The 28,000-nt window shown below is 39.1% G+C and overlaps 2 protein-coding genes across 2 annotated transcripts; one reads left to right on the top strand and one right to left on the bottom strand.

Moving 5' to 3' along the window:
• LOC125587278 (zinc finger BED domain-containing protein RICESLEEPER 2-like) lies at positions 1-16,314 on the top strand. Its single transcript, XM_048757509.1, has 6 exons — positions 1-69; positions 13,889-14,008; positions 14,412-15,259; positions 15,329-15,594; positions 15,868-16,010; positions 16,093-16,314. Exons 1-6 carry the CDS (start codon positions 1-3, stop codon positions 16,312-16,314), a joined length of 1,668 nt encoding a protein of 555 aa, XP_048613466.1.
• A 1,342-nt stretch (positions 16,315-17,656) lies between these two features.
• On the bottom strand, positions 17,657-18,649 carry LOC125587279 (uncharacterized mitochondrial protein AtMg00810-like). The gene is made up of 2 exons (XM_048757510.1): positions 18,373-18,649; positions 17,657-18,282 (listed from the first exon to the last, which is right to left on the bottom strand). The coding sequence occupies exons 1-2, from the start codon at positions 18,647-18,649 to the stop codon at positions 17,657-17,659; spliced, it is 903 nt and encodes a 300-aa protein (XP_048613467.1).
• Between the last annotated feature and the right edge of the window lie 9,351 nt (positions 18,650-28,000).

Below are 28,000 nucleotides of genomic sequence, written 5' to 3' on the forward strand. Positions count from 1 at the left end.
ATGCCCAAGAAGTTCCAAGTAAGAGACCACCTGGTTACTGCAATCTTCAGGAGAAACATGGAGATGATGGTAAGCTTCTTCTTCTTCTATCGTTCTGATTAATATTTGCATCTTGTTTGTTTCGATTACGTAACTGAGATCTCATTGGTTTCCGAATAAAGTAATTTCTTGTTGAATGTTAGCTTCTCTGCGTGTTCATGTGTGTGGAACTCGATGAGAGCAGTCCACCTTGAAGATACAAGGAGCTGTTTGTTGCTTAGATGTTAGGTTATGTACTTATCCATTGTTCAATCACGATCTGTGTGGAATTTGAGAGAGCAATCGTGTATATGATTAGGTAAGTACGATCTGATTACGTTTGCTTCCAGATTGTGGTTTGTATCTCACCTCGTGCTATTTTCAGGGACTGTTCAGGAGGGAAGTCAAACCATGCATTCGCCCGGAACCCACCCTAAAATCAATCAAATTTAATGACAGAAGGGGCCCCAATTTTTTTTTTTTAAACAAGGGTCCCATAATTTTCTTTTAATCATCTATCATGCAAAAAATAAATTTTCCCATAGGCCCAATAATAAGTTAAGCCGGCCATGGCTATTTTCATGATTTTTGATCGATCATATGTATGTTATTGCCTTCGCTGATCATCTCTTCACGTTCGATATGAAAAATGGATTGTGTTTTGTGTATGAGATGCGCACTGTATGCTCTCATGTTCTCGTAGTTATGATTGGAATGAAAAACCTCGGGAAACACTTACCAAAATCAAGGTTAGAATCTCTTCTTGCTCTGTTGCTGCTCGAAAAGACATTATCATTGGCTTTTTGGTGAGAAACAGTTGCGAATGAGCTTGAGCTTTGGCTATCTCAATGATGCCATAGGCCTTTGATCAGGGGGAACATTTCGTATCATTTTCACACAAGTCTTGAGAGTAGCTTGTGTCTCTGCCACTTCTGTTCATTGTTTCATTATTGTACACTGCTTTGCACATATTGTCTATCAGTTCGAACCATGAGTTTAGTTATATGTGGCGTTCATTGATATGTAGTCTGAATCACTTACATTCGTTTAGATGTTGTGTCTGAGATGCGCACAGTATATTCTCATGCTTTTGTACACTGCTTTGTATATACTGTACTCGTGTCTATCAGTTCAAACCATGAGTTTAGTCAATATATAGTGTTCATTGACGTGTTGCCTGAATCACTTACATTGGTTTACATCTTGTGTTTTGTATAGGAGATGCCCATTGCATGTTCTCATGTTTTTGTGGTTATGATCGGAGTGAGAACCCTCGGGAAACACTTATTAAAATCAAGGCTTAATCTATTACTGCTTTGTTGCTGCTGGAAAATCCATTATCTATGGCTTTCTGGTGATAAACACATACGAATGAGCTTGAGATTTGTAAGTGATTCATTTGTCACTATATGGTTTGTATCTGGCTTCTTTTGTCACTATATGGCGTTCACTAATCTGTTGCCTGAATCACTTACAAATGAGCTTGAGATTTGGCTATCTCAGTAATGCCATAGGCCTTTGATTCTGCAACTCAAGTTTTCTTGTTTCATTATTATACACTGCTTTGCATATATTGTCTATCAGTTCAAACCATGAGTTTAGTTATATATGGCGTTCATTTATATGTTGTATGGATCACTTCCGATTGTTTAGATTTTGTCTGTGTTTTCTATCTTAGGAGTTGAAACATGTATTTTCATATATGTTTCTAGTTTGCTTTATGTATATACTAGGGTAAACCCGCCCTACGGGCGGACGAGTAAATAAATTAAGGAAAAATTGCCAAATATGACTCACAACTTGATCAAAGACAAAAGTTAACCCAAACTTGAATCAAATGCAAAAGTAACCTAAAAGGCTATTGAAATTACAACCAACCCCTTGTGAACAAACAAAAAAACCCAAATTTTTTTACGTTTCTAACCCCCGTAAGTCGTCTGCCCAGACGACTTTCCAGTAAGTCGTCCAGACGACTTACTAGAAAGTCATCTAGACTAGTTTTACTTAGAAATAATTTAAAAATTTTGTAAAAAATATTTTGATAAGTGAAAAATTGAAATCATGTAATTAACATATGTTTTAAAAGATATAAATTACGATATAACAAAAGTTAATTGTTTTCAACATAGATGAGTGAAAGTAGTGAGTCATGATATTCTTTGGTTTAGGTTTTGCCAACATATGTTGTAGTATTGTATGTGTTCTTAGGGTTAGATTTTGGAATGCATAAATGTTTTTTTTGAAAACTTTAAAATTTACCTAAGTATTTTTATTTCTGTGTATAGTAAACACTATTTAAGTATAACTACGGGTTTATAACGTGGTTAGTTAGTTAATTTAGTCAATTTAGTTTAGGGGTTAAATTTAGGGTCTGGGACGACTTACTAGTAAGTCGTCTGATGTACAATATTCAACAGACGACTTACTAGTAAGTCGTCCAAACCGGACCAAACCTTTAATTTTACAATGTACTTTTAAACCTAACCGGATTATTTACCGGTCATATATAAGCTGTTTTTTTATCACTGTTTATCAAAAATCAGAAAACCCTAAAGCCGTTTCTCTCAAAGGCGATTTCGAAGGCGATTTCCGTCGATTCTCTCTAATCCATCGTTCTCATTGTTCTCACCGCCGGTTATCTCTCCGCCGTTATCACCGTCGTTCTAACCACCGTTCTCACAGCCGCTTCCTCTATTTAAGATCCGAGAGGAAACCCTAGCGCGCATTCTCTCAGAGGCGTCTCGTTGAATTCCGCTGCCGGTAAGTTATATCTCTTACTGTCGAGTGATTGATTGAGGAAAAGGTGAACATAAAACTGGAAGTCTTGGAAGACTTATAATTAAGTCGTCTGGAAAGTCTTCCAGCTGGAAGACTTTCCAAATGACTTAATTATAAGTCTTTCAGCTGGAAAACTTGCCAGACGACTTAATTATAAGTCTTTGATTGTTTGAGATGGTTGTCTTTGATTGTTTTGCAGGCAAAAAAAATGGAGATGCCAGAACTCCTCCGTAGGATATATACATTAGGGGAAGAGCCCCCGCAGTGCATAGCATTTCGTATCATACTTGTTGGAAGTTGCATGCTGCTTTAAAGAAAGCTCTTCATGATGACGAATATGAAGAGCTGAAGGAGTCGAAGTTGGGAGTTTTCATCAAGTTCCAAGAGCTGGGATTTGATTGGGCTTCAAGGCTGGTTCACTACATGTACGGTTTCCAGCTGGACATAAAGAAGAAGTACGAGGTGTGGAGTCTCATTGGTCCAGAACCTGTGAGGTTTTCACTGTTAGAGTTTGAAAACCTCACTGGTCTAAACTACGAGTACATCGAGGACCTTGAGAGACCTCACTCTGCTGTTACAAAGGAGTTGACTTCTTTTTGGGAGATGCTGGGAGTTCATGTCGAAGCTGGGCCATCTACTCAGGAGATAATAGCAGCACTTGAGAGATGCAAAGGGTGGTCTCGGGATGATCGCAAGTGGCTCGCATACCTTGCCATCTTCACTGGATACATTGAAGGGAGAAAGTATTCAACCCCTACATGGGTTAGTCTGGCAAGGCTAGTGATGGAGCTAGAACGGTTTGAGAATTATCCATGGGGGAGAGTCGCGTTTAAGGTGCTGATAGACTCTATGAAGGGCATAGATATTTCGGGTTGTTACACTATTAATGGGTTTGCACAAGCTCTCCAGGTCTGGGTGTACACAGCTCTTCCGGAATTGGGTGCTAATTTTGGTAATCCTCTCCCAAACAATCCGTCTCCACCGATACTGGCTTACAAGGGTCGCAAAGGACGCAGACAGTTTAAAGAGGCTATCCTCAGTCAGGTATTTACTTCAATCTGGACGACTTCGCAGAAAACTTATAATTAAGTCGTCTGATAAGTCTTCCAATTAGACGACGTAGTAGAAGACTTATAATTAAGTCGTCTGGAAAGTCTTCCAGCTGGATGACTTAGTAGAAGCCTTATAATTAAGTCGTCTGGGAAGACTATCCAGACTACTTAATTATAAGTCTTCTACTAAGTCATCCAGCTGGAAGACTTTCCAGACGACTTAATTATAAGTCGTCTACTAAGTCGTCCAGCTGGAAGACTTTCCAGACGACTTAAAGTCGTCTATGAAGTTTTTCTTTCCATCTTTCTTAATCCGTCAAATATCTAAGTTCATATCTTCTATTTACTGCAGACTAGGGTGATTAACATTGTTGAAAAGGACACTGCTGAAATGTTTCCAAAATGGGAGTTTGATGTTGAGGACACGCTCGTGGAGAACATAATTAAACTCATGTTTGTGAAGAAACCGTGGAAGTGGACCATGGATTGCTGGGAAGTCACCGGTACTTGGGTCAATACAAAGCCGGCGGTTGTGAGTCCAGCGAAGAAAAAGGTAGTGAAGGAAGACAGTCCAAGACTTCAGAAGAAAGCTCGTAAAGAGGCACCTGCTGAAGCTAGTGAAGAGGCAGCTGCAGAGGCTAGTGAAGAGGCAGCTGCAGAGGCTAGTGAAGAGATGACTACGACTGTTGGTGGGTTGACCAAAGAGGATATTAAAACCATGTTCAAGGACATAGCTGATGCCATGAGGGAAGGGTTTGGGACGTGCCTTAAGGAGATCAAGTATCTGTCGGAAAGGGTGGAAGCTGTGGAGAAGAAGGTTGGTATCACCACAAAACGGAAAGGGACATCATCTCAAAACACTACCTCTCCACTTAAACCGACGCTCGAACCCGGGGTTAGTAACGAATCCTCTCACAACAAGAGATTGACTAGACAAAGTCTTAAGAATAAGAATTGAAAAGTTGCATTTGCTTTGTTTCTTGTATGTCAGAACATGTGTGCTTTGTTTATAGTGTATGGATTTTATATATGTATTTTGTTTCATGTTTGAAGACACTCATTGGTTATTATTGTTTGAAATGGATCTTTGGTTATTATTGTATAAACCCATCTTGTATATTGCAGAGTGAAAGTGTTAATGGGACGAACGCGGGAAGGAAGAGCTTCGCGGAGGATAAAGGTCCAGATGTGCCCGCAGCTGTGCCCGCAGATGCTAGTTCCTCGGAAGATAAAGCTCCAGAACCGAGCCTTATTCTATTGGACAAAAATCAATCCACTGTTTCAGATTTACAGAAGGAGGATGCTAGATATCTAGAAAAGAGGGATGCTGCTTTGGCACTTTGCCGTGCAAAGAGTGATCGAACAAGGAAACTTCCTGCCTCACAGAAATCTCCTTATACGTCAAACAGCACGGCCAGAGTGATCATTTCAAACATAAAGCTTTATCCAGGCTATAATCCTTTTGCACCAATTGACAAGACGAAGTTGAAAGAGCTCGCTGATTGGTTGAAATCTTGTCCGTAAGTGTTTGCTTTTCCCATAATAGCTTGCTTTTCACATAATAGCTTGTTTTTCCCATAAAACCTGATTGCTTTTCAATATTTTGTGTTTGCAGTCATTATAGAACAGCTCTCGATAAAAAACCACGTAAAAGTAGAACTTGGTGGTATCAAATCCTCCGAACCTCCCTAGAGTGGCTGGAGGACTGTGTAAGTCTTCTGCTATGACGTAGACGACTTACTTGTAAGTCGTCTGGTAAGTCTTCTACGTAGACGACTTATCAGACGACTTAATTCGTCTACGACTTACTTGTAAGTCATCTGGTAAGTCGTTTACGTAGAAGACTTACCACTAAGTCGTCTGATATCTTCTGACTTGTACTCTATTTTATATGCAGCATATTGATGCTTGGATTAATGTGCTGAGGAAGAGGTACGACGCTAACCCACAATATTTCAGGAGCGAGAGAATTTGCTTCCTTGATCATCTCTTTGCTCAGCAATGGATATTCAACTTCAAGGATTTTAAGGACTCTAAGCCCGATCACAACGGTTTAGGAAGAAGATTCCCTGGGGGGGCGTGGAATTAATATGCAGACACTATACCATCATTTGCCAATCGAACAAGGTTTGGGGGACGAATATTGATGATATCTATGCGCCAGTAAACTTCGCCGACAGTCATTGGATTGCTATGTGGATATCGATCCCTAAGAGGCACATAGTCGTCTTTGACAGCATTTGTTCCAGTATCTCCCCAGAAGAACTCGATGTGGTAATGGAGCCTTTTCTCTACATGTTCCCTTATCTGCTTGTTGAGTGCGCTTCCTCAGACGAAGTACGTGCACAATACAGCCTGGAGCCATTCACATATGAGAGACTGACCAATATACCTCCGGCCTGAGCTGGTGATTGTGGCGTGTACACTCTAAAGTACATTGAATGTCATGCTCTTGGGATATAGTTTAGTAAAAAAGATTTTGCTAAGCCCAACGGGAAGAGTATGAGGGATAAGATGGCGGTGGATATATTTCAAGAGCTTCCTGACCTGCATGAGTTCGAAAACAAGGACATGGATGACATCCTGGGTACGTATGACGGGTGATAAACAGGCCACTTTAGATTATTTTGTATGATAGATTAGGCTGATGTGTGTATTTGAACTTGATCCCTATTTTGTATTTGAACTTGATCCCTATTTTGGACGACTTAACTATAAGTAGTCTGGAAAGTCTTCTAAGCAGTGATCTTTTGTAACTATATTTCGGATAATATAAAGGGCAAGACCATCTCAAATTTGTTTGGTAGTGCAATTTGACAAAGAAGTTGACACAGATAAGTTCATAACACAAATTTTTAGTACATAGACTGAACACTGTACGACTAACTTGAAGGTCTTCTGGAAGAAAAAACCCTGGACGACTAACTGGACGACTTAATTGAAGGTCTTCTGGAAGACTAATCACTAGACGACTAACTTGAAGGTCTTCTGGAAGAAAAAACCCTGGACGACTAACTGGACGACCTTCTGGACGACTTAATTGAAGGTCTTCTGGAAGACTAATCACTGGACGACTAACTTGAAGGTCTTTTGGAAGAAAAAACCCTGGACGACTAACTGGACGACCTTATGGACGTCTTAATGGAAAGTCGTCTGGAAGACTAATCAGTGGACGACTAACTTGAAGGTCTTCTGGAAGAAAAAAACCTGGACGACTAACTGGACGACATAATGGAAAGTCGTCTGGAAGACTAATCACTGGACGACTTACATTGTGGTTTCGTATGGCCAGTTTCCTTGCATTTTGAGCATCTATAAACCATGTGTTGCTTCTGGGGTTTGCGTCCTCTCATCCTGGATAGCTCCAACCAAGATTGCCATCTTGATTTCTTCTGTCTTCCCGGACCACATTTTACTTCCGGAGGAAAGCATGTGTGTTCCTCAACTTGTTGTCCAACACAAGGATATATATTCTCTGAGTATCCTGCAAACAGAAAATCCTTTGAGTACACTGGACATACAAGTGTGGAGATATGCAAACCAACAGATGTTCCAGCAGCTATAGCATGAGAGCAAGGTATTTTCTCCACTGCATAGACACCACAATCACACTTTCTATGTTCCAAATCAACCACGCAGTCCATTTTCCCACCTTTCACAAAGAATCGCCATCCATCAATTGGTTGTACCGTCATCGTATCCGCTATCTCCGATCGAACAGCAAGCAAGTATTCAACACCTCGACTATGTTGAGTTGGGAGACTCAAAGCATCTTCTCTCCTTTTCCAAAACCACTTTCCTAGCTTCTCCCTTATGAACTCCAACAGGAACTGAACCGGAAATCCTCTAGCTCGCTTCAGAGCGGAATTAATAGATTCAGCGATGTTGCTTGTCTTTATGTTGTACATGTCCCCCTGACAATAAACCCTTGACCATAGGCTGACGTCGGCATTCTCCAAATACGTTGCAAGGTCCGGGTTTGCACTCCGTATCTCAGCCATGTACCGGTCAAAATCTGAAACCGTATGAGCATAAGCAGCACCTTTCACCAAGTACAAGAGATGTTTCCCTTTAAACTTTTTGACAATGTTATCTTGAAGGTGATAATAACATATTCCTCGGGTTGCCCAAGGAAACACCTTATCACACGCACTTTTAATGGCCGCGTGCCGGTCAGAGACTATCACCAGAGGCTGCTCATCAGATACACAACTAGCCAATTTTGTGAAAAACCATTCCCAAGAAGGTTCATCTTCAGCATCTACGATCCCAAAAGCCAATGGAAATATCTGAAAATTCCCATCTTGTGCGGCTGCAACTAACATAACACCTCCATATTTCCCACTTAGGTGAGTCCCATCCACCACAATGACCCTTCTCTGATACTTAAAACCTTTGATAGAAGCTCCAAAAGAGAGAAATAGATACTTAAATCTATTGATAGAATCAAGTTCTATAGCCGTGATAGAATCGGGATTTGCTAAGGAGATTTTCTCGAGATATGATGGCAGACGCGGATACCCATCTTCTGCTGATCCTCTCACCAATGTTTGTGCATATAAAAGTGCTCTGTATGAAGTGGTGTAATCAAGCGTCATGCCAAACATGTTCTTCATTGCATCAGTGATATGCTGCGGATTCAACCCATCAATGATTCCAACACGATCAATGAAAAGCCTACCAACATACTTCGGAGTACAGTGTCTCCGCTGAGCGTGTCAGTCTCCCGCTGAGCATATATGTTTTTCCACATACTTTGTTACCCAAAACGTGTTTGTCCCATGTTTCACACTCGCTCTGACCTTCCATTGACAACCACTAACCGGACGTTGTCACAAGGAGAGTTTTCGTTGACTTGTATATTCTGAAGGAGAACTTAAACCTCACTGTTGTCAACCGCAGCTCTGAAAGCAGTGCATCCTTGCTAACAAAACTCTGGTTGACATAGATACTGTTACCATTCGATCTTCCTCCTTCAATCTTTTCGATATCTTCAAAACACATATCATCATCTTCCTCATCCTCATCTTCAACCTTTCCATAAACACTGTAATCCTCACCATTCTTGTCCGCTTCAGCAACAATAGAGATACCAGCATCCTCATCCCCATCGTCCTCCTCCCCATCGTCCTCCTCCCCATCATGATTTTCATCTTCAACCAAATCATCATCATCATCTTCAAAACATTCATTAGCTTCACCATCTTCCCTGAACTCTGAAACCGTTTCCACCTTACTACGGCTTGATACACAAAGTCGTACTCCATGCGTTTTGGTTATCTCGAGCAAGTTTCGAACTTGTCTATCACTTGTAACATGAATAGGAGGGGTGTCTGGAGCCTGCATCATTTCTGCTGGTAATGAGTAGGTTATTTCCACAGATTCTGTGCTCATGTCCAGGTTATAATCTTCTTGAGCCATTGCAAGAAGTTCAGCATGTGTCGAACCTTCCCCCCAAAAAATGATTCTCGCTCCTTTGACATTATCAACCACAAAATCCCAACGGCAATCATTCAACAACCATTCTCCATACACTGCATGTAACTGACGCATCATCTACAAAAATTCAAAATAAAACACATTAGTAAACATAGAGAAAATGAAAGTTTACTAAACATTGACGCAGACGACATACCAGTAAGTCGTCTGGAAGACTTACCAGTAAGTCGTCCAAACAGGTCATTTTTGCAATTAAATTTTAATTAGGACGACTTACAAGTAAGTCGTCCAGCTTTGTTTGTTAAAAAAAAAAAACCTAGACGACTTACTGGTAAGTCGTCTAGGATAAATGAGTTAGTTTTGCATTTGACCGAATTGTATCAGATATTTGACTTTTCCTGGACGACTTACCATTAAGTCGTCTCAGGGAAAACAAAAATTTCAATATTTTATTAAAGCTAGACGACTTAGTTGTAAGTCTTCTCAGGTTAGTTTGCAATTCGAAAAAGAAACTTATATATTTAACTTTACCCAGACGACTTACTTGAAAGTCGTCCAGGCAGACGACGTACAAGAGAGTCGTCCCAGATAAGCAAGGTTTGACCATAATCTAGGAAATAAATCTGGATGACTTTGCTTATCCTGGACGACTTTCAGATAAGTCGTCTTACTTGACGACTTCCGCGTAAGTCGTATGGGAAAAGTTAAATATTTAAGTTTTATTTTCCAATTGCAAAAGTAACCTAAGACGACTTACAGATAAGTCGTCCAGATTTAATAAAATATTGAAATTTTTGTTTTCCCGGAGATGACTTACTCGTAAGTCGTCCAGGAAAAGTCAAATATCTGACATAATTCGGTCAAATGCAAAACTAACCCATTTATCCTAGACGACTTATCAGTAAGTCGTCTAGGGTATTCTCTAGATTTTTTTTAACAAACAAAGATGACGACTTAAAAGTAAGTCGTCTGTTTGACCAGAAGACTTACCCGTAAGTCTTCTACATCCAGACTACTTACGGGTAAGTCTTCTACACAAACAGATCTGGAGAAAATTTCAATTTCATACCTTAAACTAGTGAGATGACTTCCTTAGCACACAGAGTCTTCTCCAACCACCCAGAATCTCAAACGAAAGTAACCCACCAAGAATAGTATGCTTGAATGGCTCTATAAACCATAAAAAAATTTTGAATAAAAAGCTTGAGTTTTTTGGATGAATATGGAGGTAAAGTGAAAGAGGTGTTGTTTTTAGTTCATAACAAGTGAGAAAGAGAGAGTGTAAATCGATTTTAGGTGCATTAAGAGCTTCAAATTGGTTGTTCATGGTGGTTGGGGTATTGATGATAATGGCAATCTCGTAATTACTCGAAGATGATGAGGGTGAGAGAGTAAAAATGTCATTTTCGGAAAAAATAAATAAAAAAAATTTGATGGCATTTTCGTGAATATCATGAACTTGTGAGATGAATAGGACAAAAGAAAAGTCCAAGAAAAGCATGAGTTAGTTTTATATTTGACTTTGAGTTTTGAGTCAATCTTGCAAAAAGCTCATAAATTAATACTACAAATTTATTTTAAATGTTTCATTACTTGTAACTAAAAGTAGCATTAGGGTTCATAAGTTTCTTACAACAATTTTAAGTTTTTAACTATTTATTTTACTGTTCATTTTAAAAATTATATACTTATCTAGTTATTATAAAATTTAATTGTTTACTTTATTTCAATATTTATTCTAGTTCAACTATAACAATAAGCCACATAGATTTTTCTTAAAATTAGAGTTGATTGGAGTAAGTAGAGTAAAGTTATTTTCTCTCTAAGTTATATATTGTTCATGGATTAAAACCGACACAACGAGAAGAGACGACACTAAACCTCTTTTTGAACCTCACGAACGATGCTCTTACCACTTAATGAAAAAACTTCGGTTTCTGGTTTAACAAAAAGAAAACCATTGAGGAAACTTGTAGAACTGGAAGATGAGTTCATTAATAAAGTCAAAGAGGGGCCTCATCATGAGGCCCTCATGGTCAGCAGCACAAAGCTGAGTAGGATATAATAGTATATTGATGAAAAAAGCCGGGTTGAGAATCTGGTTGGAGAATTCTGTTTCCAGGTAACAGTTCTTCCCAGCTTGAGCCTATGGCATCCAACACCACTTTAATGTACTTAGAAAATGTTTCTTTTTTCGTCCATAAGATCATCTTTTGCTTCAAATTGGTTCACAGAGTGTGTCTCTTTGATTCACCTGGATTTTGTTGAAGATGAGTCAATGTCAGCTCATAACTAATTGAAGATTTCTAAATCTTAAGTTCATCGGTAAGTATAGTTTTAAGAACAAAAAAAGAAACTCAAATTCTAACTAATAAAGTAGACATACAAATTAATTCAACAACTCTTAATTAGCATTATTGAAATCTTTAGCCAACATTCTGGTTTGATGTTGCATATAACAAAACAATTAAATAGCTCTTTCTACGGAGTTAAGGTTCACTCTCATAATAGTAAAATTCTATTGACAAAAACCTCATTAGTATATGAAATGGAAATATCAATTAGAAACTCCATTGAGAAAAAAAAATACTATAATGCCTTTACATTCACTTATATATGACAGAAATCTATTAATCAGTTTTAAATTAATTGGTGCTAATTTAATACCAGTATTCTCTAAACCAAAGAAATGAAAGTATTTATATGGTTTGTGCCTCAGTTTCATCAGCTTCCTCAAGTATAAATTAGGATATCCTGCGAGAAAGTGCGATCACTAAAGTAAGACAGTTATTCAGATCGCCGAATTCACAGAACATGTATGTGGATTCAACGCCCCATTTGCATCTTTGAAGTGCTGAGATTCACTTTTATTTGGCTGTTCTACACACCAACGCTTTTTCTTCCAAGACGTCCTACATTTTCTTCAGCAAAAAAAAAAGTTTAAGGAAAGCATTTAACCATGACTATTGAGGAAGAAAAGGCTAGGTACCAAAAAGCTAGTATTTTCTTGCATATTTAGGTTGCCTGTCAATCAAAAAGGAAATTAAATATATTCCTCCAATGTGAAGTTACAATGATATTTATGAAGGTCCTCGACCTAAAATATAACAAAAGTAGAAAAACTTTAAAACAAAACAGAAAAGTTATAAAAAAAGGAAATTGGATTAATCATATGACATCTCTTCTTGATAGTTCCTCTGTTTAACCCTAAACTTTGACTCTGCAGCTGAATTGCTCCAAAGGTCTTAGGATCTCACTCAAATTCACCAGGCCACCAATGACCAGCCAAAAAGGAATTTGAGAATGCGTTCTTTCCCGATGACATGCGAGGAACGACTCGCCAATTAACATTGATAAATGATGGGCAAATGAATTGCAATGTGTGGAAGTTGTATCATGCACTTTCTTGATGTCTCAAGAACAGAAGAAAACATAATGAAACAATAATATGAGCTTCAAGCAACCCATTTCAAATGATATTTGATTGTGCCTCTAGTATTATTTAAAATTCCAAGCCAAACCCATTAGCAACCAAAATATAGCTACAACCGTTGTTTCCTCAAAAAAAAAAACAATCTCTCTTCACAACAGGTTCATTATTTCGACCAAATTGACATAAATTATATTTCATGTCCTAGATCAGCATAACATACTGCTTTCACGAAGCATATAAGAGAGTAGATATAATAATAAATAGGAAAACCTGTTATGTAGCTGAAAATGCGTATGTAGAAACAAAAATCAATGTCTTTCCTTGTAAGTTTGTCTATCTTGTTCTTCGTCGTGAATCTTTGGCTCCGTCTCCTCTCACTTTGACTCGACAATCCTGGATCTCGCTCTTTCTTCTCCAACTGATCTCTCACCGTCACCACCTCCTGATGCACCTGTTGACGACCACATAGGAACAAAACAAATAAAAATTCATCAGCTAACAGAAATGAAGGAAATCAAATGAGTGAAGAAGAAGGAGGTTTAAGCAATCAATGCCCCAGAATCTGTCTATGTTTTGTAACTCCATTTGAAGTAAGGATGGTGGTTGATGATCTTCAAGCTTCCCTGGTTAAACATAATAAGGAGCTACATATACATGTTATGAAACATAAAAAGAAGAATTTGAAAATAATATTACCTCAAGTGCCGATATGAAACTGTCCCCTCGAACACTATGAATATTTCTATTAGTATCATCCTATGCTGATTCCTAAACCAAACTTCATTTGTAGTTTTATTATCTAAGCTCGTTGATTAATCTTCACTGAAACTAAAAAGTTCTAGTGTATACATACTATACCTGAGAGGTGCTTTGAGCCATTATATAGATGCCTCTATTGCCATCAACGTTGACATCGATCATAATTAGGGATGTCAATTGGGCACATTGTCCATGGGCGGCCCATATCCAAATAGATATGGACTAATATAGTCACGCCCAAATCTGCCCGAAATATTTTCTGTCCAAATGGACTATGCCCAGATACGCCCAAAGTCCAATGGACAAAACCAAATGGACATGGGCCGCCAAAATACGCCCATATTTTAAAAATATCTAGGGTTAGTATTTGGGGAAAAAATCTGAAATCACAAATTCACAATTGGTTCAGTGGAGAGTCTCGACTTGCCTCTTCGCCTCGTCTCTCCGCCTCGTCTCTCCATCTCTCGAGCAGTGTCTCTCCGCCTCGACTCTCCTCTCCGTCTCTCACTTTGTCTTTGATTCGCTTCAGGTCGCTTCATCTCGACTCTCCTCTCTTTGCGATTTGATTGCTTTTAGGTTGATGGGTTTGCAATTTGATTGCTTTTAGGTTGATTGCATGTTATGTTTAACTATGCCCAATTTTTGATTGCTTCTAGATTTGACGGGTTTGCGATTATAGATTCAATGTTTGCGATTCTAGATTTGATGGTTTTGCGATTCTAGATTTGATGGGTTTGCGAGCTCTTTAAGAGTTGTAGAGTTTGACTTATGTTTCCTTACTAGACTACTAAGCTTCCATAAGGTGGCTTGGATTTGATATATAGTACATGAACGTTTACTCATGATTTCTCTATTGAACGTTTACTCATGAGTTTGTGTAAATGTGTTGTCTCATTTGTCTCTAATGGTTTTCTTTAATCTCTTTTGTTCAGATGGATGATGAAACTTTGAACCTATATGATGATGATGATGATGAATATTTGAGTGGTAATGAGATGATGAATCAGAATGAAGATGGTCATGATTCTGTACAAGATGATTCTGCAAGTGCAGCTGGGAATAGAGGAAGGCGGAGACGTAACAAGCGGAGGCATTCAAAGTGTTGGAAGCATTTTGAAATTGTAGGAGATAAATTTCCTGATGGGACTACTAAAGTTATTTGCAAGCATTGTGAGTATTCCTATTTCATAGATCTAAGCAATGGGACTAATACTTTACTGCGTCATAGTAGAGTTTGTTCAAAGAATCCTGGAAGCACACCTAGAAGTAGGAAGTTTGATATAATGGACTTCCGTGAGATGATTGCTGGTGCTATTGTTGAGCACGATCTTGCATACTCATTTGTTGAGTTTAGAAGAATTAGAGAAGCTTTTGAGTATGCGAATCCTAGTATTGAGTTTTGGTGTAGAAACACTGTTGTGTCTGATGTTCATAAGATATATGAGAATGAGAAAGCTGGTCTTAGGAAGGTTTTGAGTGAAGTTCCTGGGAGGATCTGTTTTACTACTGATTTGTGGAGGGCAATCACTGTGGAGGGGTATTTATGTCTGACAGCTCATTACGTTGATAATTGGAAGCTAAAGGCGAAGATACTGTCATTCTGTGCTTTTCCCCCACCTCATACTGGTTATAGTATTGCTATGAAGGTGATGGAGTTAGTGAAAGAATGGGGATTAGAGAAGAAAGTGTTTATAGTGACTGTCGACAATGCTTCTTCAAACGACAATATGCAAGGGGTTCTAAAGACACAACTTCGCAGAGCTTTGGTGTGTAATGGCGAGTTTCTACATGTAAGATGCGCAGCACACTTTCTGAACCTGATTGTTTAAGATGGGTTGGCGGTGATCAGTGATGCCTTAGAGAAAATCAGGGAAAGCGTGAAGTTTGTAAAGTCTTCAGAGTCGAGAGAGCAAATGTTTCAGACCTGTGTTGAAACTGTTGGGAGGAAGAAAGAAGCTGGTCTTGTTTTGGATGTGGCAACGAGGTGGAATTCAACCTTTAAGATGTTGTCTAGAGCTCTTCCATTGAGAGAAGCATTGCGTAATCTCTCAGAAGTAGATCCGAGTTACAAGTGCTTTCCATCAGAATTGGAGTGGTCTAGAGGAGCACTCATCTGTAAGTTTTTGGCTCCATTTGCTGAGATGACAAACCTGGTATCTGGCTCATCATATCCGACTGCGAACTTATATTTTATGCAAGTCTGGAAAATAGAATGTTGGCTGAGAACGCATGAGACTTCAGATGATGAGACAATTTGTCAAATGGTGGAAACAATGAAGCTGAAGTTTGACAAGTACTGGGAAGACTGCAGTGATATACTTTCTATTGCTGCGGTGTTGGATCCAAGGTTGAAGTTCGCTTGATTGGAATATTGTTATGACACCTTAGATCCATTAACAAGCAAGGCGAAAGTCGATCATATCCGAAAGAAGATTAAAAAGTTGTATGGAGTATACAAGAAGGATCCTAAGAGCACTACTGCGAGCCCTTCAGAAGCCACATTGGTGAACAGTATACCAGCTGGATATGGGGTAAGAAGATAGTGTTATAATACATGAGTTTTTGTACTTGGTGAGTTGGTGTGTTCTTAATATTTTTATGTTCATAATGCAGGACTTTTATGCATTCTTTTCTCAGAATGCGGGAACAGGAAAATCAGCTTTAGATGTGTACTTGGCTGAACCGGTTTTAGATATGGCTGCCTTTATGACTCTAGATGTCTTGAGATATTGGAAAAACAATGCAACACGGTTTAAAGAGCTGTCCCGCATGGCGTGTGATGTTCTTTCAATTCCCATTACAACCGTGTCTTCTGAGTCGAAGCCGTGTTCTTAGCAAGTATAGGAGCCGACTTCTTCCATCAAATGTACAAGCTCTTATTTGTGGAAGAAATTGGCTGCGTGGATTTGAAGTGATAAGTAAGTTTTCTGATTTTATACTTAGCTTGTATACTTTTTGATATTCAGCTTAAGACTCTAGATGTCTTTTACTTGGCTGTTGTTTGATTGTTGCTTGCATTTTTACTTGCGGATTGACTTGTTCACTTGTTAGGTGATTCTGATGAAGAAGAGAACGAAGGTGAAGAGAAGGAAGGTGAAGAAGAAGGTGGAAGAAAGAAGAGAAGTAAGTGAAGACATGGAGTTTAAGTTTAAGACTTTAAGTATCTTTTGTTAAGTACCTTTTGGCTTTTGTAAGACATGGAGTTTAAGTTTAATTTCTTTAAGTATCTTTTGTTAAATATGGAATTTAAGTCTAAGTATCTTTTGTAAAACATGAAGTTTAAGTAAGTTTAAGAAGTTATATATATTACATTTAGAATCTGTACATCTTTTAAATTGAAAATTAGATTTTTTTACATTAAGTGGACATCTGGACTCCATGGACAGTCCATCTGGACATGGTCCTATTTGGTTATGGTCATATTTGGAAATGGTATTATTTGGGCTTCGGCCAAAAATGCCCAAAAAAAATAAGCCCATCTGGACACACCCAAATCCATCCGGACAGCCCATTTGACACCCCTAATCATAATCTCCCAAAGTTCTGCCTATGGATTCTTCCCCATTGATTTCATTTCATCACTTTCTTTAGCTTCTGCTGCGTGATGAACCTGTTTCACACGCACAACATATATAAATATCAACTAATCCATTCGATGATCTGTTCGTATAAATAAAAGGCTGTGTATTAAGTAAGACAAAAGTAAACAACGACAGACCATCCGAGTTTTTGTGGATGAGACAGAAGGCTCCGTAAAACGCTTGGTCTACTCATCGGTGAAAGCAACCGCCATTGGGTTTTTTTCGCCATCTTCGATCACAAACAGAAAGGAGGGTTGATGAGCTAGCCATTTCACAGAAAATATATTAACTTTGGTGTTTTCAAGAATGAGAGGATGATATCTAAATGAAGAAGGCTAACCTTTATATAGTTCTGGATACATCGCCTTGCAGAGGGATAGCTCTCATTCAATGTGAGAACGTGCTTTACGTCTGTCTATGGAGTTAAGAAGGCAATAAAGTAGTTGAATCTGTAATGTAAGACAGTAAGTTTCCCTTGAAGGTTTACGTATATTCATGTGTCAATATATAGTACAAGAGGTTGAGTGATATAAGGGATCGACTCATAACTATACAGAATATACTGAGGAATAATATCTTAACAATACTATCGATATCTATCCTCTAATACCCTCCCGCAGTTGCATCGTGGGCTCTGTCACACCAAGACTGGATCTAAAGTTGTTGAAGAGCGAGGATGGTAGTCCTTTGGTGAATATGTCTGCATACTGAAGACTGGAAGGTATATGATGTACTCGAACTTCTCCGAGGAGGACCTTTTCTCTGACAAAGTGAATATCTATCTCAATGTGTTTTGTTCGTTGATGTTGGACAGGGTTTGTTGATAGATACACGGCACTGACATTGTCACAAAAAACCACGGTTGAGTGCTTGAGAGGTCTTCCCATTACGAGTAACAAATTCCGTAGCCAGCATGATTCTGAGACGGCATTTGCGATGCCTTTGTACTCCGCTTCTGCACTCGAGCGTGAGACAGTAGGTTGGCGTTTTGCTGACCAGGAGATGAGGTTGTCGCCAAGGTAGAGACAGAAGCCAGAGGTCGAACGTCTCGTTGATGGACAGCCGGCCCAGTCTGCGTCGGTATAGGCCGTGAGACGCAGGTTTTGTTTCTTCAACAGTTGCAGACCCATATGTGTCGTGCCTTTGAGGTATCTGATGACTCGTTTGAGGGCTTGAAGGTGGCTCTCTCGTGGGTCATGCATGAAAAGACAGAGCTGTTGAACTGCGTAGGATATGTCCGGACGCGTGAATGTTAAGTACTGTAAGGCTCCTGCAAGACTTCAATAATGGGTCGGATCTGCGACTGGCTTGCCTGCTTCCTCAGCGAGTTTGGATTTGAGATCAACCGGAGTTGCGCAAGGCTTACATTCTGACATTCCAGCTCTGGTGATGATGTCTTCAGCGTAGCGCGATTGATTGAGGAACAAGCCCTTGTCGTTGTATTTGGCCGAGATACCGAGGAAAGAATTGATGATGCCAAAGTCTTTCATTGGAAATTCCGATTTCAGGACGTCAATGATAGTGTTGCGGAGTGCATCGGTGGAGGCAGTGACAATTATGTCGTCTACGTAGAGGATTAGATAGGCCATTGCGCCATTTTTGTTGTACACGAATAGGCTTGCATCTGATCGACTTTGTATGAAACCGTTTGATGTAATGAATTTCACAATCTTGCGTTCCATGCGCGGGGGGCTTGTTTTAATCCGTAAATGGATCTATTGAGCTTGCACACGTGATTTGGTTTGGCAGGGTCGATGAAGCCTGGTGGCTGGGTCATGTACACCGTTTCATCTAGTGTACCATGCAGAAATGCATTTTTCACGTCTAGTTGATTGACCTGCCAATCATGCATTAGTGCAACATGTAAAACAGTTCGAATTGTGGCCGGTTTTACCACTGGGCTGAATGTTTCCTCAAAGTCCACGCCATGCTCTTGAGATTTTCCATTCGCAACAAGCCTAGCCTTGTGGTTTTTGAACTCGCCTTCTGCATCATACTTGTATTTATACAACCACATGGAAATGATAACATCAGTATCAGATGGCCTTGGCACTAAATCAAAAGTCTTATTTTTAATAAAAGCATCGTACTCCACTTTCATGGCTGGGTTCCAATTGGGATCATCAAGCGCTTTGATATAGCTCTTTGGTAGGGGAGATTGAGTTTGAGTGTTTGATGTGTGAAGCGAAAGAAACTGTTTCGGCTTCGAGATGCCATGCCTGGAACGTGTAGTTATGGGTTGCCTAGGTGCCTCTCTTACCGGTTGGGTAGGAAGAGTTGGCGGCTCAGGTTGAGCTGAAGGTGTTTCGAGAATTTGTCGAAAGAGAGGAGAGGGTTCGGTGTTTGTAAACAAGAAATCATACGTTGATTCTTTATTTGGTTGAGAACCGGTGTATGGAAAAACATGTTCATCAAACGTAACGTGACGTGAGATGTTGATTTTCTTGGTTTGCAAGTCATAACACCGATAGCCTCTCTGGTTTTGAGGATAGCCAAGTAAAAGACACTTAGAAGAACGCGGAGAGAGTTTATGAGCATGAGAATGGCTAGTGTTAGGGTAACACAGACACCCAAATATTTTTAAATGAGAGTAAACAACAGGTTTATTGAAAAGTACCGAGAAAGGTGTTCTGTTTCTGATGGCTTTTGAAGGAAGAATGTTGAGGATATGGACCGCCGTGTGAAGCGCCTCCACCCAGAAAGAAGCTGGTAGATGTGCTTGGAACAAGAGGCTACGTACAGCGTTGTTAACGGTATGTATCATCCGTTCTGACTTTCCGTTCTGCTGCGACGTATGAGGGCAAGAGAAGCGGAAAGTCATTCCCTTTGATGCGAAGAAACTATGAAAGTCTGAGTTATCAAACTCGCCACCATTGTCACATTGTAGTGACTTGATGTCTCTGCCAAATTGAGTCTTCACAAAGTTTGTAAAGTGCAGAAATTTAGAAAACGTTTCATGTTTATATCGCAAGGGATAAACCCAGAGAAAGTGAGAGTATGAATCAAGGAATAAGACGTAATATTTGATCCCACTTAGGCTCTGGATTGGCGACGTCCATAGGTCGGAATGTACGATGTCGAATGGTTGGTTGACAATCGTATTTGATGATGAGAAAGGAAGCTTTGTATGTTTACCAAATTGACAAGCTGAACACAAGTGAGGCAAAGCTCTTTTATTGTAAATAATAGCAGAATTAGAAGATAAAAAATTCAAAGTTTGATCACTGGGATGCGCCAAATGGCGGTGCCAAACATCTGATGAACTAGAAAGAAAAACTTGCGGCTGAGATGTCGCTTTATTGGAAGTGGGCAAAAGCAGATATAGGTCTCCTGTGCTATCACTGCGGAGAAGAGTCCTCCGTGTTTGAAGATCCTTCACAGAAAAACCCATTGGATCAAATTCAACCGAACATGAATTATCTTTAGTAAAACGACGAACGGAGATCAAATTTTTGATAATGGAAGGAGTAATCAAAACCGAATGCAAAGACAAAGGACGAGATTGAGTTTGAAAAGTGCATGCGCCTGATGAGCTAATCGGAACTTTACCTCCATTTGCCACTGTAACAGTTTTTCCGGTGCTAGTATTAATAACAGACTTAAGATTACCTGCCGTGTTTGATAGGTGTGCGGTGGCGCCGGAGTCCATGTACCATTGGGAGTCTGTTGGATCAATGAGGGTCATTGTGTTGAATGCTGAGGCAAAATCCATCGTTGGTTGTGGTTGATTACTATTGTTGTTGTGCGTTCCTTGCACCAGCATTTGTTGTTGAGGGCGTGATCCAAGGAGACCCGGTTGTGGATGTGGGGACAGAGGCATTTGCTTCCAAGGATTGAACTGTTGTTGTGGCCACATTGGATACCCATGTTGCCAGAACGGATTGTTCCAGTTGTTAAACTGAGGGCGTGGCTGGAAGTTGTTGTTGCGTCCTCTTCCTCGACGTCCATTGCCTCTGTTTCCTCTGTTTTGAAACTGGCACGGTTGATTGCTTTGCTGTGTCGCCTTCTGTCTGTTGTAGAGACAGCAGCGAGAACCTTAGGTGAGGAGGAAGATTCGTCTTTGTGGGAGGGGACCTTCTTAGGTTTCCCAAGTCGTTCTTCTTCTAGGATCAGCATTGATCGGGCCTGCTCAAGCGTTGGGAATGGTTGTCGATGCTTGATAACATTAATTATGTTATCATACTTCTCGTTTAGGCAGTTGAGGAGGTAAGTGACCAGTGTCCTCTCTGATACCGGTGCATCAACGTTTGCCATTAGATCAGCAATGGACTTTAGTTCCTGGCAGTACGCATGAATGGAGAGATCGCCTATTTCTTGAGTGCGTAGCTTGTGATCCAATTGAACCGCTCGTGCTTCTTTGTTGTCGTGGAAGAAGTTTTCGAGTCTGAGCCAGACTTCACGTGATGTTCCTCCAGTCTTGACGGTACTTTTGAACAAGTCCTTGGCGAGGGTGCCGTAGATCCATAGCTTAACCAAGCCATCACGCTTCTTCCAAGCGGCGTCATCATCGTTGGCGGGAAAGAGGGTTCCATCAAGGTGTCCGGAGACATCGAAGCTTTGGCAGTGGGTGAGAAACAGCTCGCGCCAAGCATCATAATTGGCTTCATCGGCATCGAGGAGGAAGGGAACGTGAGTTTTGATGTTGGTGATGCCGAACGCTCGTTCTAGAGGAGGAGGGGCAGCCGCCATTGATGTATGGAGAAGGAGAAAGAGAAAGAAATAGAGAAGAGTTTGTGGTGGAAGGTTCAGGATATTGAACCCTCTGATACCATGTAAGACAGTAAGTTTCCCTTGAAGGTTTACGTATATTCATGTGTCAATATATAGTACAAGAGGTTGAGTGATATAAGGGATCGACTCATAACTATACAGAATATACTGAGGAATAATATCTTAAAAATACTATCGATATCTATCCTCTAATATGTAACTCACAACTTTTCGGATTACTAAAAGAGAAGACAAATCGACGCGATTGCAAGGCAACAAAGAGATTCTTCATGACGATTTGAGTCAAGATTCTTCATGACGATTTGAGTCAGACAATCTCTAGAAACACCATTAAAGGTGACAGAAAACGCAGACGATCGTGGCGAAGTTCGAAGAAAAGAGGAAACCCTAATTTCAGCTTACGCATACTAAAGGGGATATGCTATTGGGCTTTCGAATTATTCAAGCCCATAAAATACTTAGTGTGCCAGAAACCAAAACGCAGCACATGATTAAAAGGACACGTGTCGGACTGTCATACTCCTATTTGATGATGTGTCTTAATAAGAAGAGAGTGAATCTCTTCTTTATATATAAAGATAACTGGTTCGTTATCTCTTGATATTCTTTTGTCTGGTTTTTAAAGGAGGTTGATGATTTGATTGTTAAATCAAAGACTAGCTGGCTTTCTGCTGAGGAGATTTGCAAATACTCAAACAAGCTGAGAGTAACAATTTGACCAGTCTATGGATGCAGCTCCTAAGGCTCCACTGGATTGTTCATTTACAAAGTTAAGCAGTTTTACGATCCTTGGTAAGTAACTTGATCAACATTTAAATATGAGAGAATTTAAAGTATTAATGTGTAAATTATTAATATATTAATATAGTTTGATTGCTTGTTTGTTTAGAATGCGAAATAACGTGGGTGGAAGTAAGAGGAAGAAAGGTGGAGATAACAGGCTGGGAAATGAGAAGACACTTTCTGGAAATGAATGATGTAGTGTAAATGTGATGGAGTCCATTGGATCACAAAAAGTAAGCGAACTTTCAATTTTGATATTAAATTATCTTTTTCTAAGTTAAGCTAACTTTGTTTTTGCTTTTTGTATGTTGATTCAGCTTTGGTGATGAGCTGGCTGTGGTGCACTAGTAGTGCATTATCGTAGGCTCACTTGAATCAGCTGTGGCTTCTATGTCATACCAAACTTGCTTATCTTGTCTATATTCGAAAATTTGAAGGCTTTTATGTCTTACCAAACTTTCATATCTTGTGTATATTCAGAAACTTGTATATCTTTTCTAGTACTTGGATTGACTAACCATAATCCTCTATTTATCTATTTATTTTTCTTTTTCTTTCCTGGGGTTAGGATTTGATCTCAGAATAATCAGATTATTAAGATGGAAAGAAAGAAAATGGGTTTTTCTTTGTGGATTTGGTGATAAGCTTACTCAAAATGTTCGTTCGTGAGAAATTACAACAGAGAAGATGAAATAATAATGGGGAAGTTGATTGATAAATATTTGAGAGAGTTATCTCAAGGCGAGAATCTTAAAGTGTCAAAGGTTCTTCAAGTTGCAGAGAATTTACCAGATTTAGCTAGAGATTGGTTTGACAAGAGAGTTTATCTTTTCTATTCGGTAGAAGAAATACTTTCGAAGGTTCCAATAACTTGTCTAAGAGCGGTGAGATCTACTTGCAAATTGTGGACTGTTTTATCTAAAGATATGGTTTTATGTAAAACAGGCATTACGCATCAGTTTATTGGATTCATGGTGAAGGAGTATAGGATTTGTTCGATGAGATTCCATCTCCACGGTCTGGGTTCATCTATAAAGGATATAGGTAATTTATTTAATCAAGTTGAGATATGTAATATCGTTCACTGCGACGGTTTGTTATTATGCGTCACCAAGGAAGACAAGAGGCTCATGCTTTGGAACCCGTATTTGGGACAAACCAGATGTATCCAAATCCAACCCGTTAATAATTACTACAGATTAGTCTCATCAGACAAATATGCTTTCGGATACGACAACAAAAACCATAACCACAAAATCTTGATATTTTTGGATGTAAACCGGTACGAAATCTATGATTTTAGCTCTAATTCGTGGAGGATTCTTGATATCATTCCGTATGATGATATATGGTATCGTGGACGCGGTGCTTCTTTAAAAGGAAATACTCAGAGCATCATTATCCCACATATTCTAAATGGGTCTCTTATTTTTTTTTAATATTTTTAAAATGCAAAAATGATTTATTATTAAACTTAAACTAACATTATTAAAGATAACATTTTATACATAGATTTTAAAATAAAAACATAAAAACATAAACAAATATTAGTAAAATAAACGATAATAATTTGAAAAATAAAATTTCTTAATTAAGGGTTCTTAGAAAAAAAATATATTAAATATCGTTTTAAAGATAAAATTTATTTATTAAATAAAACATATTTACAATAATCATTTCATAAACGTACATGGTCTTCTTCACGATTTCTTTCGATATAAGCTCGTTTTTTTCATTTTTTTTTTCCTTTCTTCTTCTTGATTACCATAATGAATGGTAAAGTTCTCAAAGGTTTGATCAAAGTGTTGATCAAAATATTGATGAAATGTATCATCAATTGATTCCTAAGTGTTTTGATAAGAAGAAGCCATATATGGTGTTTGATCAAAGTGTTTTTAGATTAAAGTGTTTTTAGATTTTCATAAAAAGAAAGAATAAGAGTGTATGGGGTTGTGAATAAAACTTTGGTGTTTACAAACTTTATATAGACACAAAGCATCAACAAGTCGGTGGCATAATAAGTTCTTTCGCCTTGACATAAACCTTTTCATTCAAAACATAACAGATCAAAGTAGTTTGTGGTATGTTCCAATCAAACAAAACAAACAAGTTGATTCTTTACAAACAGGAAACAAGTAAAAAGAACTAAGTTGGTGAAACCAGAACATATACAAATAAGCATCAAAACTCTATATTTGATGGAACAGTAATAAATCTAAAGAGTAAAGTGATTCTCAGTATAGACAGAAAGCCTTGGGTAATGCAAACTGCAAGCATGCTTATTTAAACTAGTGTTTTGAGTTCAATAGCTAAACTACATAAACATGGGTGGCTCAGCAGTGTGAGAGACACACCCCTTGGTCCTAAGTTCTAACCAAACAATGACAAGTATCCATTGAAGAATAGCCACACTATGGAATGAACTCTAAGAGGCAGGCAAATCGAAACCTGTCCAGAAGCACAATCCCAAATTCGCAGAGTCTCAACTTGGTGTGACCCTGATCAGCTCCATACTAAAGAACATGAAGTCAAGGAAAGAAGAAGCTAGGAAATGGATCTTGACACGACCTGATGAGCTTTATGGAAAGCTAAAAGGCTTGATCCATGAGGTACTGGACCGAGAAAAGGCTATGGGCCTTGATGTGGCCTTTATAAAGCATGGACTGACTTTAAACAAGCATGGAAGACCTGTGACAACCCTGATTGACAAGGAAATGGATAGGATGAAGCTGGTTAGACAGGAAATGGAATGGGAGATTCAGTCTGATCGAGAAATGGACTGGTCAAACCGACATATGCGAGAATTGAGTTGGAAATGGAAGATTGAGAACCAGAGCAGGAGATGGAACATGATGAGGACCTTTATCATCCAAATGAGCATAAGGAGCAGCTTGGTCGGACCTGGAACAAGATGGATCGAGCCCAAGAAAGAGTTGTTCAAAAAAGGCCTTTATCGGCCCAAAAAATGGAAGGACAAGCCAGCTTGGTTTATGATTGGCCCAATATGATTATGCACGACCATTATGGTCTATTTTAAGTGTATTTGGTTTTATTATTTATGTAAACTCATTAGGAAGAGGTTTTGGGCTTTATAAACCCATTAGGAGTCGGTTTGGTGTTTTAAATCAATTAGCAATAGGATTTGGTTTTGGTTTTCCTAAACCACATTGGTTTAGGCTTAGGGTTTTATGTTTTATGCTTTTAAACAGCAGCACCACGTCCATGTAACTTTGAATCATTCTTTTTATCAATAAACTTCTTTTTGGTGCAAACCAGTCTTGAGACGACACTGTCTCATTTGTTCACAAGTGGTGAACGTTTATATCACACTAAGGGAGAGTTAATCTTCTGTGATCCATCCTAGACATCAAGCAGGACGCCCCTGTGTCTCAGGAGTAGTATAAACAACCTCTGAGCAATCCATAGCTCGAAGGTGAAGTCCATCCGCCATCCAAGAGACCTACAATCTCTTGATCCTTTCACCCACGCCCCTTCAAGTGATTCAGGGACTAGACAGCCTATCAAGGGCCGCACCACATGAGATAGGCCGATAATTCTTCATACCTATGGCTTCATTCTTCTTCGGAATAAGTGTCAGAATAGTATAATTAATACCTTTTGGTAGAAATCTTTTATCAAAGAAAGACTGCACAGCGATGACAAAATCCCTTCCAGTTATAGCCCATGAAGCTTTGAAAAACTCACTTGTGTATCCATCTGGACCTGGTGACTTATCAGCTGCCATGGAGAATAATACTTTCCTCACTTCTTCTGTTGTCACAACTCCAATTAGCATACTCCTATCCTCTCCAGTACATTCGTAGTTTAACAAAGACCTCAAATCTTCAACACTCGTTTCACTATAATCCGTTGGAACATGATTCAGAAAGTTGAAAAAATGTTCCACTGCTTCCTTCTTTATGTCTTCTTGATTATCAGCGACTGAACCATCACTTCTCTTGATCTCTCTTATAGCATTCTTTATTTCTCTAACTTTCGCCGCTCTGTGATAACTCTTATTATTCCCATCTCCCACATCTAACCAGTGAATTTTAGCTCTTTGACTAAGCACTTTTTCCTCCAGTCTAGAAAGAAAAGACCATCTTCCATACACAATAGCTTCAGCTTCCATGTTACCCGGACTTGGATCAACAAGAGTTTTAGTTTGAGCCTCACACAGATTATTATACGCCTCCTTAGTCCTCTTATCTATATCCCCTACCTTCTCCTTACTCAATTCTCTCAACATTGGCTTCAATGCTTTCAACTTCTTTGACAACCTGAATAGAGCTGATGTAGAATTGAATAATGGCTCAGTATCTGACCAGAACCCATTTACCACTGTGAGAAACTCTGGCATATCAACTAACGCATTTACAAACTTAAAAGGCTTTCTCGGCTTCATAATCTCAGACTTTATTACTATCTTGCATCTCTGATGATCTGAGCATCCACCCGCCTCAAACACACAATAAGACTGAGGAAAACTACGCATCCAAAACTCATTCATCAATGTACGATCCAACTTCTTACATATAACCCCATTCTCCCTCTTATTGCACCATGTGAAAAGAGGACCCTGGTAAGATATATCCAATAGCGAACAATACTTCACCGTTTCTTGAAAATCTTGCATTCCCAACGAATCATGGAAAGAATCCAAATCCGAATGTTCCACCCCATTAAGAATCTCATTAAAATCTCCCTGCACACTCCATGGAGTCATCTTTATAATAGGCGAATCCTAATGAGCTTTAAGATCCCTCCAAAGATCTTTTCTCTCTTCCGCCAAATTCAAACCATAAACAAAAGAACAAAATATCTCTTCCTTCATACCTTCCATCAGAATAGAGCATGTAATAAGCTGCGCACTTTTAAAACAAGGAGTAACTCTCACCCTTTGACTCCAAATAACCCATAATCTTCCCAACCAGTTGTACTCATAGTTTGTAATGTATGACCACCCAGGAAACACTTTCTCTATGATCTCCTTAACTTTATTCTCCTTTACCCTCGTTTCAATCAGAAATCCAAACTGAAAACCACACTTTCTTACCCACTCTGCTACAACTAAATGCTTTGAGAATTTGTTGAAACCTCTAACATTCCAGTAGAAGCCAGACATATTATTGACGTCGAGATTTCTTCTTCTTCATATTGCTAGGACCTAAATCCTGAGCTTTCTGATCCGCTTTACCTCTTAGATACATGTGATTCATCTTTGAGTCTCTAGGTAAACTTTGTCTTGGGATTACCATTTCTTCCTTCTCTTCTGACTCCTCATCAAATTCCTCAGCTTCCAACAATTCCTCTTCCTCATTTACTCTTCCCCATATTTCTCCATCTTCAACCGGTGAAAGAACATCAAATCGAGACTTGGTGAAAATAGAAACTTGCCCAAATTTCAGTGGAGATCGACTAGTCTT

The sequence above is a fragment of the Brassica napus genome, chromosome C5 (assembly GCF_020379485.1).
Source record: "Brassica napus cultivar Da-Ae chromosome C5, Da-Ae, whole genome shotgun sequence".
Lineage (NCBI taxonomy): Eukaryota > Viridiplantae > Streptophyta > Magnoliopsida > Brassicales > Brassicaceae > Brassica > Brassica napus.

What these genes read in the sequence shown, in the direction of transcription:
- LOC125587278 (XM_048757509.1), top strand. Translation starts at nt 1, where the DNA reads ATGCCCAAGAAGTTCCAAGTAAGAGACCACCTGGTTACTGCAATCTTC. An exon ending in GGAGAAACATGGAGATGATG is followed by an intron (nt 70 to 13,888) that starts GTAAGCTTCTTC and finishes CAATTGGTTCAG; the next exon opens with TGGAGAGTCTCGACTTGCCT. An exon ending in TTGTCTTTGATTCGCTTCAG is followed by an intron (nt 14,009 to 14,411) that starts GTCGCTTCATCT and finishes TCTTTTGTTCAG; the next exon opens with ATGGATGATGAAACTTTGAA.
- LOC125587279 (XM_048757510.1), bottom strand. Translation starts at nt 18,649, where the DNA reads ATGGCCTATCTAATCCTCTACGTAGACGACATAATTGTCACTGCCTCC. An exon ending in CAAACTCGCTGAGGAAGCAG is followed by an intron (nt 18,283 to 18,372) that starts GCAAGCCAGTCG and finishes TATCCTACGCAG; the next exon opens with TTCAACAGCTCTGTCTTTTC.